This window comes from Oreochromis niloticus, linkage group LG19, assembly GCF_001858045.2.
Source record: "Oreochromis niloticus isolate F11D_XX linkage group LG19, O_niloticus_UMD_NMBU, whole genome shotgun sequence".
Taxonomy (NCBI): Eukaryota; Metazoa; Chordata; class Actinopteri; order Cichliformes; family Cichlidae; genus Oreochromis; species Oreochromis niloticus.
The window spans coordinates 22493891-22507639 of NC_031983.2; the positions used below are offsets into that span (position 1 = coordinate 22493891).

At 40.7% G+C, this 13749-nt stretch overlaps 1 protein-coding gene across 3 annotated transcripts in view; it reads right to left on the minus strand.

The window, feature by feature from the left end:
* pacs2 (phosphofurin acidic cluster sorting protein 2) overlaps window positions 1-13749 on the minus strand; it is a 64201-nt gene that overhangs the window by 9966 nt on the left and 40486 nt on the right. For 2 of the 3 annotated variants that reach the window (XM_025901240.1, XM_003445413.5), the window contains exons 2-19: window positions 12987-13074; window positions 12613-12702; window positions 11676-11801; window positions 10108-10270; window positions 9744-9817; window positions 9558-9638; window positions 8737-8796; window positions 8497-8651; window positions 7107-7197; window positions 6692-6751; window positions 6316-6440; window positions 6015-6147; window positions 5433-5537; window positions 5182-5288; window positions 4936-5090; window positions 3638-3748; window positions 2632-2740; window positions 1990-2022 (exon numbers count right to left, since the gene is read on the minus strand). In XM_025901240.1, coding sequence (XP_025757025.1) covers window positions 1990-2022; window positions 2632-2740; window positions 3638-3748; window positions 4936-5090; window positions 5182-5288; window positions 5433-5537; window positions 6015-6147; window positions 6316-6440; window positions 6692-6751; window positions 7107-7197; window positions 8497-8651; window positions 8737-8796; window positions 9558-9638; window positions 9744-9817; window positions 10108-10270; window positions 11676-11801; window positions 12613-12702; window positions 12987-13074 — 1866 coding nt within the window. The remainder of the gene's footprint in view (window positions 1-1989; window positions 2023-2631; window positions 2741-3637; window positions 3749-4935; window positions 5091-5181; window positions 5289-5432; window positions 5538-6014; window positions 6148-6315; window positions 6441-6691; window positions 6752-7106; window positions 7198-8496; window positions 8652-8736; window positions 8797-9557; window positions 9639-9743; window positions 9818-10107; window positions 10271-11675; window positions 11802-12612; window positions 12703-12986; window positions 13075-13749) is intronic. The other variant, XM_005477475.4, reaches the window with a different exon arrangement.

The window sequence follows — 13749 nt, forward strand, 5'->3', positions numbered from 1 at the left end:
TACCTCAGATTTATGCATGGATATTTACCTACAGGCAAGCGCATATAAAGAGTGAAACTCCACTATAAATGGATATATACACTTGTGCTTATTAAGCTATTACATTAAATAAAATAAAAATAATCAAATCACCTGGACTTCTCTAGGACACAGCCTGTTAAAATAATTTAGAAATAAATTATATTCATACAGTAAATGAATGCTGCCTATTAAAAATGCCTCACTCTGCCTGTTTAGCCATTAAAGCCTTACAGACTCATATGCGTAATTTGTGTGTACATGTATAAAAATGTTTGTCCGATATTAAACTGAATTCAACCAAACAGTGTTGTTGGTGGTTGCAGTTCATAATTAAATAAAAGAAGAGTGCATCAACATAACACCCTATTTTTGCTGACAGTATCCACATTTCATACATCTTAGTAGATAAATAACAGACAGACATGAATGGCCGGGAAGCACGAAACAGCAGGGAGGGAGAAACAAAAGAGGCTGATTGTAAATGTTCACCTGCCACTTTAACAGCACAATCGTTCCTTGAAAATTAAGGCAATTAATCGTTCCGTTTCAGCAAACGCCTGCATAAATGCAGCACTAAAAGCTCTTCAGCGGATGCTGATAAAATTTAATTATCAAAACATTGGTCCAATCAAAAGGAATCAAATCTGCTTCCTGCACATTAAAAGTTCACTAATTAAAATATTATATCATGTTTATTTAATCCATACCAAAACATGCCAATTCCTGTTTGACAGAGAATTATGTGCAGGGTTATTACTGCTGTAACATCCATTTAAATCAGTTTTTGTTAGCTTTTAGCACATTTAGCACAGAGATGGGCTCAGCTCAGTTTACTAATCACTCAACAGTTGTTTCTTTATGATCAGATAGAAATCATATATAAATCTTCCCCTCTCTATTAATACAACATTACTTTTGACGGTTGTGTTAAACACTGCACTACGAAGCTATTACTCTCTCTACCACAACAGCCTGGTTTGCAAAAACAGTGGGCAACTAAAGAATGGAGAAAGTAAACAGCTATTCCAACATCTACCACTAAAGTTGGTCAATTAATTAAAGAATTAGGGGTTTTTAAACATCTGATTCCAAGAGTCAGGGGAAATATCAAGATGCAAAGCTAAAAACCTCATCTTGAGATGGCACTGCATTAAAAACAAACATGCACAGCAGTGGAAATATCCACATGGTGTGAGAAGCAGTTCTGAAGAACAGTTAAACCTCTACATGTTAATAAAATACATGAGGCAGTTCTCATTTGATATACGTGCCAGAAAGTCTTTAGGCCTGACCAATCAAAACTCGAATTCCTTTTTTAAATTGACCTCCTCTGGGCCAAACAAGAGGGGGACCCATCTGGCTTTGTACGAGTTCACAGCTCAAACAAGAGCATGCATATTAGTAGAGATGCTATCACTTTAGTGCACCAGACTTGGGGAAATATGCACATGTGTGAAAGCTCCAATGTTGAATGAGATACACATGTTTTTGAACAACCTATGCTTCCAGAAGGGAGAATTGCAACCAAAGAAGGCTCTGAACTGAGAAATGGGGAAACATTTAACTTTGAAACTGATAGAAAACACACACAGTGGTCACCGTGCTCCTGTCACATATATATTTTACACAACATCCTAACCAATGGGGTTATTTTATTTATTTTTCAATATCTTTATAAGCTGAGAAATGCAATCAGTGTATAAAGCTCCTTTTCATCCTACTGGCTGATTTCATAAAAACGTCTAAATCAAAACTTTATCTGGTGCAGCTTCAAACATCTCATACTGCTCCTGTGTCGTTGCAGCTTTAGTCTGCAAAGCTTACAGTGAAAACTTTTGATAATTTAGCCAGCTGTTAAAGCGACAAGATCCAAAAAACAATGAGAGGGTTCAAGGAGAAATGCGTGAAACACAGAGAAAGCGCATGAATCACCAGGCTACATGAGAAACAGACTATCGTTCACAATACCTTACTGCAAAATCAAAATGAAAGCTCTTTTTCCTTCAAAGAAAGAAAACATACAACACAAAGATAAATCATGTTATTCACTCACACAGTGATGGAAACACAGTGATGCTTAGAAGACACACTACCCACCCCCACACAAACAGACAAACCCTGCAACATTAGTGAAACTATTCACTCAGTATTTCTTTCAAAAAGGGGCTGAATGGAAAACAGAAGGTGCACCTCATGTCTGTGGCCTTTAATCTTCCCCTGAGCTAAGCTGGCTGTTTACTACTAGCAAATGTTAATCTACTCTCCGTAGTTAATGTTTGCTTTAAAACCTTCTTGTACGTGTGAATAACTTGCAGCATAGAAGCATATTTACAGCATATACATAATAATATATGCAGTGCAGATATTTTTAATTCAATTTGTAATGTTCAGGGAGATTCTAGTAACTTATCACTGTGGATTTCTCTTTAAAAAAACATATAAAACCCTGTTTAAAAAATACTGAAAGCTCTGCATTAAAAGCATTTGTTAGAGGAAACATAAAGACTCAGACTTTTTCACTGTAACGCCCAAAACAAAGGCTTCCATGCATCTCTGATAACAAGTAGATTGTAACTCTGAGGGTGAAATCCTGAGAAAAAAACCGCGTACCTCTTCTGCTTGTAGGTGAGCATGGCCTCTGCGATAGGGAGCTGATGAGCTCCGTTAGCTCCCACCATATACTGTGTTACCCTGGAGACGACATCTGGGCTCTCCTGGACTGTAAGGGAGATGGTGATTAGTGCCTGATTACAGAGTCAGCAACATACAGTATTCACTCACCAGCCATTTTATTAGGTATACTTTACTGCTACCGGTATGGATCAACTGTTGCCTTCAGAATTACCATAATACTTGTTATAGATTCGACAAGGTGCTGGAAATATTCCTCAAATTTTGATTTGTGGGCTACACATCCCTGATGAGAAAGTCCAGTTCCCAACATCTCACAGGTGCTTCACTGGACTATGATCCAGTGACTGTGGAAGCCATTTGAATATAGCAAACTTTCTATCATGTTCAATAAACTCCTTTGAGATGATCTGAGCGAACGTAGGAGCTAAAATTGAGACCACCAGACACGCAGCATTCGTCTGTTGTCCAACTTTGGTGCAAACTGTAGCCTCGGTTTAATGTTCTGAGCTGACAGGAGAAGCATCTGGTGTGCTCTTCTGCTGCTGTAGCCCATCTGCTTCAATGTCTGGGGTGTTGTGCATTTAGAGATGCTCTTCAGTGTTACTGTCCTGGCAGCTCAAAGAAAATCTGCCACTCACTGGATGTTGTTTTTTCCTTTTCTGGACATTTCTCTGTAAAACCCTAGAGATGGTTGCATGGGAAAATCCCAGCAGATGGCATCAATGACCATGACACATTCAAAGTCCTTTAAATCCACTTTCTCCCTCATTTTTAGTTTCAATTTGAGCTTCAGCAGGTTAATGCCTTATTAGATACTTGTGTTAACAAGCAAATAGGTGTACCTAATAAAGTGGCTAGTGAGCGCGTAACATCATAATCATGTTTCTGGTTAAAATAATTGGATTTCACTGGGTCTTTAAAAGCTCTTTAAACTGGGAACAAATGAGTGTTATGTTGTTCAAAGAAAGGCGTGACAGCCCACCAACAACTGGAGCCTCTGGTTTGTGAAACAGGTCCCTCCAGGCAGCATCTTGGAACAAACTGTTGTATCGATAGTCAATAGTGCCGAGATACTTGGAGACTGGATGTGCACCTAAAGCCAATGGAAGAGAGAGAGTCGTGATTAAAAAAAAAAAAACACAGTGCAGAGTTGCTGCAGCTTGACATCAATATCACCACCGCGTTTCCAGCACAACAAGGTTAAAACTAATATTAACAGCACTGCACAATTTAAACAAATACAGCACTTTTAAATATTGAAAAATTAGTAGAGCACAAGACCTCTGAAAAAGCTGCTGGTCTGCTTTTCACAAATGTGCAAGTATGAAAACAAACACAATATCCAGATGGCTCATGAAAGTTTTTAGCTTTAGTGGTCAAATCCCACAAAGCTGCTTTTGCTTCCTTACAGTGAGGCCCTGAGCGCACGTCGCTTTCTCATTTCTCTCATTTGTGCCCCCTTGTCTCCTCTGTCCTCAGTCCTCCTGCCTGTGCCTCTGTATGCCATGCTAAAGGACATGACCGGGTCCCAAAATCTATCTGGAGGTCAGAGGTCGGAGGAGAGAGGAGGCTTGTGTGAGGAGATATAATTGATATATTTTTACATGCAGCATATAACAGAGTTGCACACAGCTGGGATATATAAACCAGGGAAGGAGCAGGATAATTTATGTCTATTCATAAAGTGTTTGAGGTATTTATAAATTGGTCAACTATTTGATTTTTATTAGAAGTGGCCTTAAAAATAAAAATGTCACAAATATCAGGAATAGAGCAGGATTTGAAGCAAGGATTTTGATAAATGCGTGTCGCCTCAGCTCCTCTCTCCTTCTTTCTTCCCTGGTTGAAGGGACTAAGATGTGAGGAAAGGAATCGAGAAGGCACAAACTGAGAAATGAGAACGGAGCCTTGACTTCCTGTTTAGCAGCTTGACTTCCTGTTTAGCAGCTTCACTGCTGATTCTGACTGACTGTGACAGAAAATGCTTCTGGAAAGCAAAACCCAATAAAATAACTTATGTGAGAAATCATATCGCCCAAGCTCTGCTGAATCTCTAACTGCAGAGCTCTAAACCACCTCTGGCATTAACATCAGCACAAAAACTGTGTGCCGGGAGCTTCACAGCACGGCCTCGCATTTCCTGTCGGTGTAATGTGTAAGTGGCCCAACACTTCTGTCCATATAGCACACATGCCTAATCCCACTAACAGACAGCAACAAAAACATGACCTCACTGGTGCACATAACAACAGAAGAGACAAGAGCTACACCATCACTAACCTAGAGGGATGATGAGGAACCTCATGTAGCCGAGCCAGTCAGGAGTTTTGTGGGACAGGTGGTCCACAAAAAGCCTCAGAACTGCACTGAGGTAGTGCTGCGCTCCGGCCACCGCTATCTTTATAGGAACAGGTGTCTGGGAGTTACAGTTGCAGCTAGGGAGAAAAACGAGCAGCGCAGCTCTGGATTACTGTAATATGAATCCACAGTGTGCGTGCTTTCATAAAACATGGGAGGCAGACTTACAATCTCTGTATGCGGGAGACGATGGTGTTGAACGCAGCCTGGATGTCGGCCGTGGTGCAGGTGCAGACCACTGGCAGATGGTGGTTTTGCAGCATGTCTGAAAGATACTGAGAGAGGAGGGACTCCATTATAAGCCAATAATTAATGCTCTGTAAACATTTAAACATTTAATTAAATTAAATTAAATGACCTAAATGAAAATTATATACAAGTAAGTAAGACCTTTATCTTTGAAAAGGCCTGCTGCTTACCTGGCCCTGCCAGTCAGACGTGTTGATGAGGATGATACTATCAGGGAGGTGGTTATCAGATACCAGGATGTGGTTAAGTTGGTCATACACTGTCTTTCTGGGAATCTAGGGAAGTAAAATAGGTAAACCTTAATGTTAGGTTAATGTTAATGTAAGATCTCATACTTTTCTTTTCTGGCACACTCTATTAGACATGTCTATGAATACATTAACACACAGACACACATTACAATAAGCACCTCTGTCCTATACATATATACTGCCAAAACAGTGACTCTCTTGCCTGAATTGAGAACAATCTTCATATTAACTGTTTTAACATTCCTGGGCACTGGCTTATGCTTTCTGGCTGAAATGAGACGGTCTGGTTTTGAGTTCACCCTGCCACCCTTTGTTATGTGTCTTCCATCGACACGTTTTCCCTCCTTTCTTGTCTATTCTTCACTGCTGAACTGTCAAATAAAGGCTAAATGCCAAAAATAAATCTTTAATATTCAGAAAATCTTTCCCACACCTGTGAATAAAAGAAAACTCACAGTTTTTGGTTTGTTTTTGGTTTCCCCTGCACTTCTACCCTCCTACCTGTAGGTGGCATCTGGTATCCAGAGACCGCTCATTGTCCAGGCTGTTGGCCCTCTCATTCTGGGGCCTGCTGGGTTGGCGCTCCTTCAGCGACGTGCTCCTGCCTCGCCTGCCTGCCAACTTTGGTTCCTGCCTGAAAGCAAAAACAGCAAAGGAAGAGAGAGACAGAGGATCGTTTTTATAGCTCGTGGAAGTTAAACAATTCTTTGCATTCAGACATGAAGAATCATGCATACGCATTTACAGCGTTGCCTTTACAGGCTTGAAATAAGTGTGTTATCATTAAATTATGTATATTTACCTGTTGGATGAAATGATAAGAGACTCTGTTTTGGTCATTTTGCCACTCGGTGGGAGTCTCTCTAAAAACGTGTCCATGTTGTCCATCTCCAGCTCTGTGGTCGGGGTCACCGCCTCTGGCTGCTCCTGAGGGAAAACAAAAGCAGAGAAAAACAGGAACAGTGTTTATGAGCTAAGAGCTGGCAGATGTGTTTGTGCATTCTTGCTCTTCAACACTTTTTCACATCTTAAATGCCTTAAGGATCGTCTTTGGATTACAGGTTTTATTGACAGTCTTACAGAGAACACAGGAGATCTTCTTTAGCCTTTCTTAGATATAATAAAATAACAATATTGAGTCAGAGCATCAATCTGAAAAAGCTTAGGTTCACACTCACAAAAGGGATGTTATCAGACACGCCGTCATCCCCGGTGCACTTGGTTTTATCTGGGTCAATCTGGAACGAGGTTGTGGGAAGAATAATAAACATCACCTGGATTTGATGGACTCTGGGAAACTTTAATTTCAGAGAAAGCAAAGCATTGTCTGACTCGACATATCATCATGAATTGTTAGTTCAACTAAAGCCCTACAGCTTCGCAAACAGGCAACCAGAGGGATAAACCTGAAGGTTGAAGGAAAAGTCTGAGCCAGAGAAGCCATCAGAGCAGCTCACCTGCCTCCAGCTGTTCACTCACATGTTATTTAACTCATTTGTTTAAGTGAAGGAGGAGATTTGAAATCAATTAATGTGGAAGAGTACTTGAGGCCATTTGGTGTTTCACAATGTGCTCGTGTGTCGGGGGTCTCACCGGGCTGGGAGGCTCCCTGTGGCTCCGACTGCTGTGGATGCTGCCAATCTCAGTCTGAGAGCTCGAGAGGGAGAGACCCTCAAAATATGGCCTGAAACAGAAGAAAAATACATTTGTTTCACATCATGTAAATATACCTGCTGAGGTTTATTGACTTGGCAGTCTTACACGGCCAGTTTGTCTTAAGACCAGAAATGAGTTCAGTCTGTTAAGCATCCATTCCTAAGAAAGAGAAACAGGGAGAAACGGCTGATCTATGCCAAATTACACAAGAAGTGGACTGAAAATCAGTCTTATGGAGTGATGAATCCAAATCTGAAAGTTTGAGTTGTGCAAACTCTGTTTTGACTTGCATATTATATTTCCAAATAAGTTTTCACGTGTCCCAATAAACTCTGCACCGGTTTCCCAATTTCTTATCCAAACATAAAGACATGAGTCTTTTGGGCCGTTTTATGAATCGTTTTTAAACATTTTCACTATTCAGGATATTTTCGGAAAAATATGGACCAACTGTAACAAATTACAAAGAATTTCTGCCAACGTTGCATTAGAGCAGGTAAAATGGACGCAGCTGCTGTGAACTGGTTTGCCGACTTACACAGAGAACCAGGTTTGACTGATACACCAAGTAAACTGCAGATTCACACCTTGTCAATCAAAAAGAGGCCACATCCTAAAGCGTGCCCCTTCTTTGTTGTCTATTTTAAGGAATATTTGAGGGAATATCTTGTAAACGGGAAAACTATTTACAAAATAAACACTGTGCTGTATTAACGAAGAGCTGAAACTAGTAAAGGTACGGTGGCCCTGAGAGGCCAAACGGACTGCAACTTAAGAAAACACCAGCAATAAGAAAAACGCTGCAAAAGCACACAAAACACAACGGAAATAGGAAAAACAACAACGGAAACAGGAAAAAAGAAGACAGAAATAGGAAAAAACGGATTTCCAAAAGCACAAGGGAAGTGTTTCTGGGGAGACAATAACCCGACGGACCAGTTGCAGGAACCCAAAGCATGGTAGGCGTGTTTTATCACGATTCATATAATAATGATGATGGATTTTTAGGCTAATAGTTAGGCTAACACACTTACCCCTCATCTTTTCTTTCCTCACAAAACCGATAGATCCTCCACTTCTTTTATGTGTCTCCCAGCGCAATTCTTAGCATATTTTGGTTCCTGCAACTGGTCCGTCGGGTTATTGTCTCCCCAGAAACACTTCCCTTGTGCTTTTGGAAATCTGTTTTTTCCTATTTCTGTTTTGTTTTTTCCTATTTCCGTTGTGTTTTGTGGAAGACCAGAAACTACATCTGTCTTTTATATACAGTCCATGTAGTCTAACCAGCAGGAAATCCATGGACACCATGGATAAGTATGTCACTCACTTGAGTTTAGGTTTCGGCGTACTGAGGACGCTGTCGTCATCATCCATGTCTGGGCCGCTGTCGCTGGGGTTCTCAAACTCCACGCTGTCCAGGTCCACATCCTCCTCCTCCACATCAGGAGGCGGCTCTGCAGGGTCTTGCTCCGAGTCCAGCACCTTTACAAATACAAACATCACATATCCGATGGCTCTGCAGCTCCACAGTCAGACGACCAGACCAACGCAAGACAGTGACACTCACCTCATCTGAAACTCTGAACCTCTTCAGAAGAGCCACCACACGCTGCTTAAAGTTCTGCTGCTAAAACACAGGAGAACAAACGCAGAACCGCACGTCAGATTGTGACCTAGTTCTGATTTACTTCGGCCAGTACAAAAAACAGCTGCAGCCACTGCTGAGCAGGAGCTCCTCCAATTTAGTAATTTTACCAGCAGTAGATACATTTGCAGTGTTGGCTGGGTATCGATTTTGCCGTGTGTGCTCATGTAAATCAATAATCAAGCAACATCATCCTCCATCTGCTTTCTGAGGCTTTCATCTGCTGCTCCGGCTTGCTGAGCCTTATAACATCCATCATCTGCTGTTTAGGTTTGTTGAAAAGCAGCTAATTATAGGTGTATAATGTAGTATATGTAGTAGTTTTACCTCAAATGAAAAGGATTCTATGGAGCAAAAACAGGTAAAACCCACGAGTCAACTGGACTCCCGAGCCCTTTGTTTTACAATGCAGCAACAAAGTTTCATCAGAATCTGGAATTCTTTTGTTGTGGTTCAGAAGACATGCCAAGATAAAGAAAGAAACTAAATTATCTTTATAAGAGAAGCCAATTAACCTTGGTTAAGCTGTTAGAGTGCAGAAAGGCGAAAACGATGACAAAATTAATCTAAAGCTCTCTAATTAACACGGCTTTCTTCATCAGGCCAAACTCTTAAAGGTTAAGTTGTCACGCTGTGGTTGGATGGAGAATTAACCACACATTCACTGTCACAGAGAAAGCTTTGTTTCCCTGCAGGCAGAGATGCTCAGACTAGACCTCCAGTTGCTGTTTCACATCTCTTACTCTGGTGATGGAGGGAGTCCTTACAATCGACCTCCTTTGCTTCTTTGGCTTTCTCACGTCATACTCGTCATCCTCGAGATCCTGAAAACATGAAGGACACAACATGTATATTTTTAAAAATAAAACAGAGAGAATACAGACTGACCTGAATAATGCAAAACATGTTATCCCCCCAAATAAAATCACCTGTGGCTGCACGGCGTCATCGCTGGCCTCCTGCTCTGAGGAGAAGCTCTCGTACTCTTCTTCTGAGTAGTTATCTGGAGACAGCAGGCAAATTAAAGACTCTGAGTGTAGAAGATGCTTCATACATTTTTCGATGACCCTTTAAAATTTGACAACCAGCCAGTTTCTAAATATATGCATGATGTTGCATGCTACCTGGATTTTATTGCTTTCAGGGTGATTAGAGAAAGAGAAGTGGGGAAAAAAACACTCTAAACCCTGTGAAACGCCACTCTGTTTAACTCCTCAAGCATATTAGGTGATTATGATGGCGTCATGCTGTTTTTGCCTCAGAGCATCAGGGGTAATGAGAAGCAAAGCATACCAGAGCATTTGATCTTCTGTCCTCCCTGCAGGGCTGCCTCCTCATGGTCTATTGGCTGACTGGACAGGGAAAAGATCCAGATCTCTGCCACTTTTCCAAGCATGTCTTTCTGGTTGCTGCAGAGAGGCAGAACCTGGCCTCCCTCTGTCGGGTGCTGCATCACCTGCGAGAGGCCAAACATCATGAGCGAGAGAGGAAATGCCCAGTTCAGTCACCTCCTGCAGGTGCTGCACTACCTAAGAGGCTTCACACAAACAGCTGAAGGTCAAATGCCTTCTTCCACGGCACCTCAGCAGAGAACAAACCCAGGTTACTTAAGGACAATACTGCTGGAAATCAGACCGATCCTTTCTGTTCCAACAGTCTCACGAGACTGCATACATCCCCCTGCAGCAGCTTACACTGCATCTTATGTGGTAGGTTTTGTTCACAGATTTAAATCCTTTAGCTGAAACTGTAAGGACCGTTTCTTTCTTTTGAGTCAGTACAGCTCCGTGCTTCTTCTTTTTTCCCCCCAATCTCAGCTGCATAAATGTTTTTTATCCTTCTCTCAGCTGCAGAGATGTGACCTTAATAAGCTCCGCTGAGCTTTGTCAGCCAAATGGGAACTCCTTGGTGGATCAGCATCATGTGCAGTGAAATCAAGCTGTTCATTTGTGTCTTCAAGGTTTTCTTAAAACACAAAAAGCCCGTGTCTATTATTTCCTCTATTTTTAACCTCTTTCTGAAGCCGCTGTACATATGTTTGATGATTTACAAATGCTTAATATCTCATGTAAACATCATGGAAGTGCACCTAAAACATAAAAGATTCTTCTACTAAAAATATAAGAGAATAAATGCTTTAAACCTGTGTTATTGCTAAAAAAAAAAAACCTGTTAATTTTCTTCATGGTGGTTACAGAAAATGTTCAAAGAGAAGTTACCTTTTTTTGGGATTTTGAAAAGATGAAAAAACCAGGCCTGCTGGACAACATTCAGTACAGAGTCTCTGAAGCAGCTGTTCACTATCATAACGAGGTACAAGGCATGACAAAGATATGATACATTACATTACAACAACAACACCAACAGCTTGACTTGTGGTTTGAGATTTGAGGTCGCTGTGTGTTTCTTTAAGTTTGAGAGTCTATATAGGACAGGATCTTTTACAAGTCTGTGCCAAGGGCTCATAATCAGTCACTTGGTTTTTGGATGAGCACAAAAAGCTGCCCGACATCTCCTTGGGTTATGAGCCCTAATTCAGAAGATACTTTTATCAGAACTTATAAACCTCTAATTTGAACAACAATAAAACGTGTATTTATTTAATAAAAATCATAATCTGTGTTGAAATGGAAAAAAAAGCAACTATATCCACACAAAGGGACATGTTAAGGATAATTTAAGGCTTTCAATTATTACTTTTCAGTTTTAATTGTTTTGGCACGATGGTAGAAAAATGACCGGCACTTTTCTGCTATTAAAGAGAAACTTCAGAACACAACACAAAGTGCAGCAGAGCTCCTGAGCCCACTGTTAAAACTCAAGGCGAACAACATGAGCATGTATGCAGGGCAAGACTGTACCTCTGACATATCGATAGATCCAATCGCGAGAGTCTTGTAGCCTAAAATGGTTCGGTTCTTGTATCTTTTCCGCCGCTGGAGCATGATCTGCAGCTTGTTTCCTTCCCGCTTTAAGAAGTGTGGGTACTGAGTGTGAGAGAAACAGGAAAACAAAGAGGAAAAAGTGTAAGTTACTCATTCATATTTGGACCCATAGCTTTGAGTATAGATTTGAACAAAGGTCTGTTGATATTCTATATTTCACTTATTCTTAGCAAAGTCCATAAAAAGACAAAAAACAAAAACAAATTCATAGAAAAAGCCAGAACTGGTGTTCAAAACCATCAGCGAGGCAAACTGGAGCACTGCGGGACAGTTCCTTCATTAGAGAGGTGCCGTAGTTTTCCTTCGAGTCAGCTGCACATAAGCGTAAACTGATGAACTGTTCTCTTAAAATGACAAATGTTAATTATTGCATAACGAGCAATTCAAACATCCTCAATTAAAAGTCGCCTAATCTGCCTCTTCATCACCCTGTGGGTTTGTTTTTGAAACCGAGCTGACTGAAAATAGTCCAGAGACACGCCATTAAAGTTTGCCTCAGCCTCCAGCTTGTAGTGAACGCGTGCGTGTGCGACTTGATGCTGATTTTGTTGTTGCCAGGCTTTATATCCGTGCACGCTCAAAGACTAATACATGGTTTCAGCACTGCGGAAAATACATTTCTTCATTTCTTACGAAACTCAAAATGATCTATATTGGAACTGTGTTACCATGGCAACTATGGCAATAAACCTCATCCCACGCATAGTTAACAATGTCAGATGTTACCTCGAAGAAGAACAACAAATGCAGAGTTAAGACCTGTTCCCATATGGTTTATTTGGGAACATATGTTTGGGTTTTCTTGTTGTTGTTGTTGTTTTTTTTTTAAGGTGACGATTTTTTTCTCCTTTACCTGCAGCGAGAAGGTGAGAGCCAGATCAGTCTCCACAGACCCACTGGGTGGCAGCACAATCTCATGGGACCTTAAAATCCGTTTGGAGCCCTGCAAAAACACACATGAATATTTAAATAATTAAAAAAATAATAACTTTTTGGTGTTCCATTTAATGAGGACTGTATGCTGAAAGTATTCACTCTCTCTGAAAGCTGCTACTTACTTTGCAACACTTTATACACTGTGGATATGAAGGACATAAAATGATGCGTACTACCATTTAAAACATTTATTTAAATGACCAAAATGAGATCAATCAACATGACTACCTCAAACAGGACACACAAACCACATTCTGTTGTGTCGTGTTTATAACTGTATATAGAGCGTACCTGGATTTTTACTGCTATGACCACAGAAATCAGCTCTTTATCAAGTTCCCTCATGACGACCAGCTTCTTCAGGGTCAGACTGCACAATCTAAACACAGACACACAAAAAGAGATGAAGGCAGGAAAACATGTTTAGTTTCGTACTGCTGGGGTGTTTTTAATAAGCACAAACACATGAGTCATTCACAACAACCCAGGTGGTGAGTTTACTAAACACGCTCAGGAAAAGAGATGACGGCCAACAATTGCACAGAACACATACAGTACTGTGCAAAGGTCTCGAGCCGCCCTTTATTTCTTTACATTTCCTTCCATGGAGTCGGATTTTCTTGTAATTTAGAGTTCCTCAGGCTTTCTGATGGTCTATCAAAGTTTTTCTTTGAACACTGGCTGATTTTTATCTTATTTTCAGATCAGTCGTATAACCTGTGACTCATTCAAGCATAAAAACTGCACCTAACTATTAAAAAAATGCAACACATAACACAGTTTGACAGGCATAAAAATAAGATTTCTGCACTAAGATGATTCCCAAAGAGCTATCAGCTGAAGACTTATTTATCACATCATGGTGTGTAGTGTGTTCGGGCCTAAAAAAAACTATCTGCAGCAAATGAACAGTATCTAAAATTCATGTCTTTAAAGGAATAGGAAAAAATCCAGTAAAGACCTAACACAAGACATCCAAGATTCATCCGGCCCTTCAGTTGATCCATCTAGTGTTCAATAAAGTCCCATCAGAAATGGTCTCAGTGGAACAGTG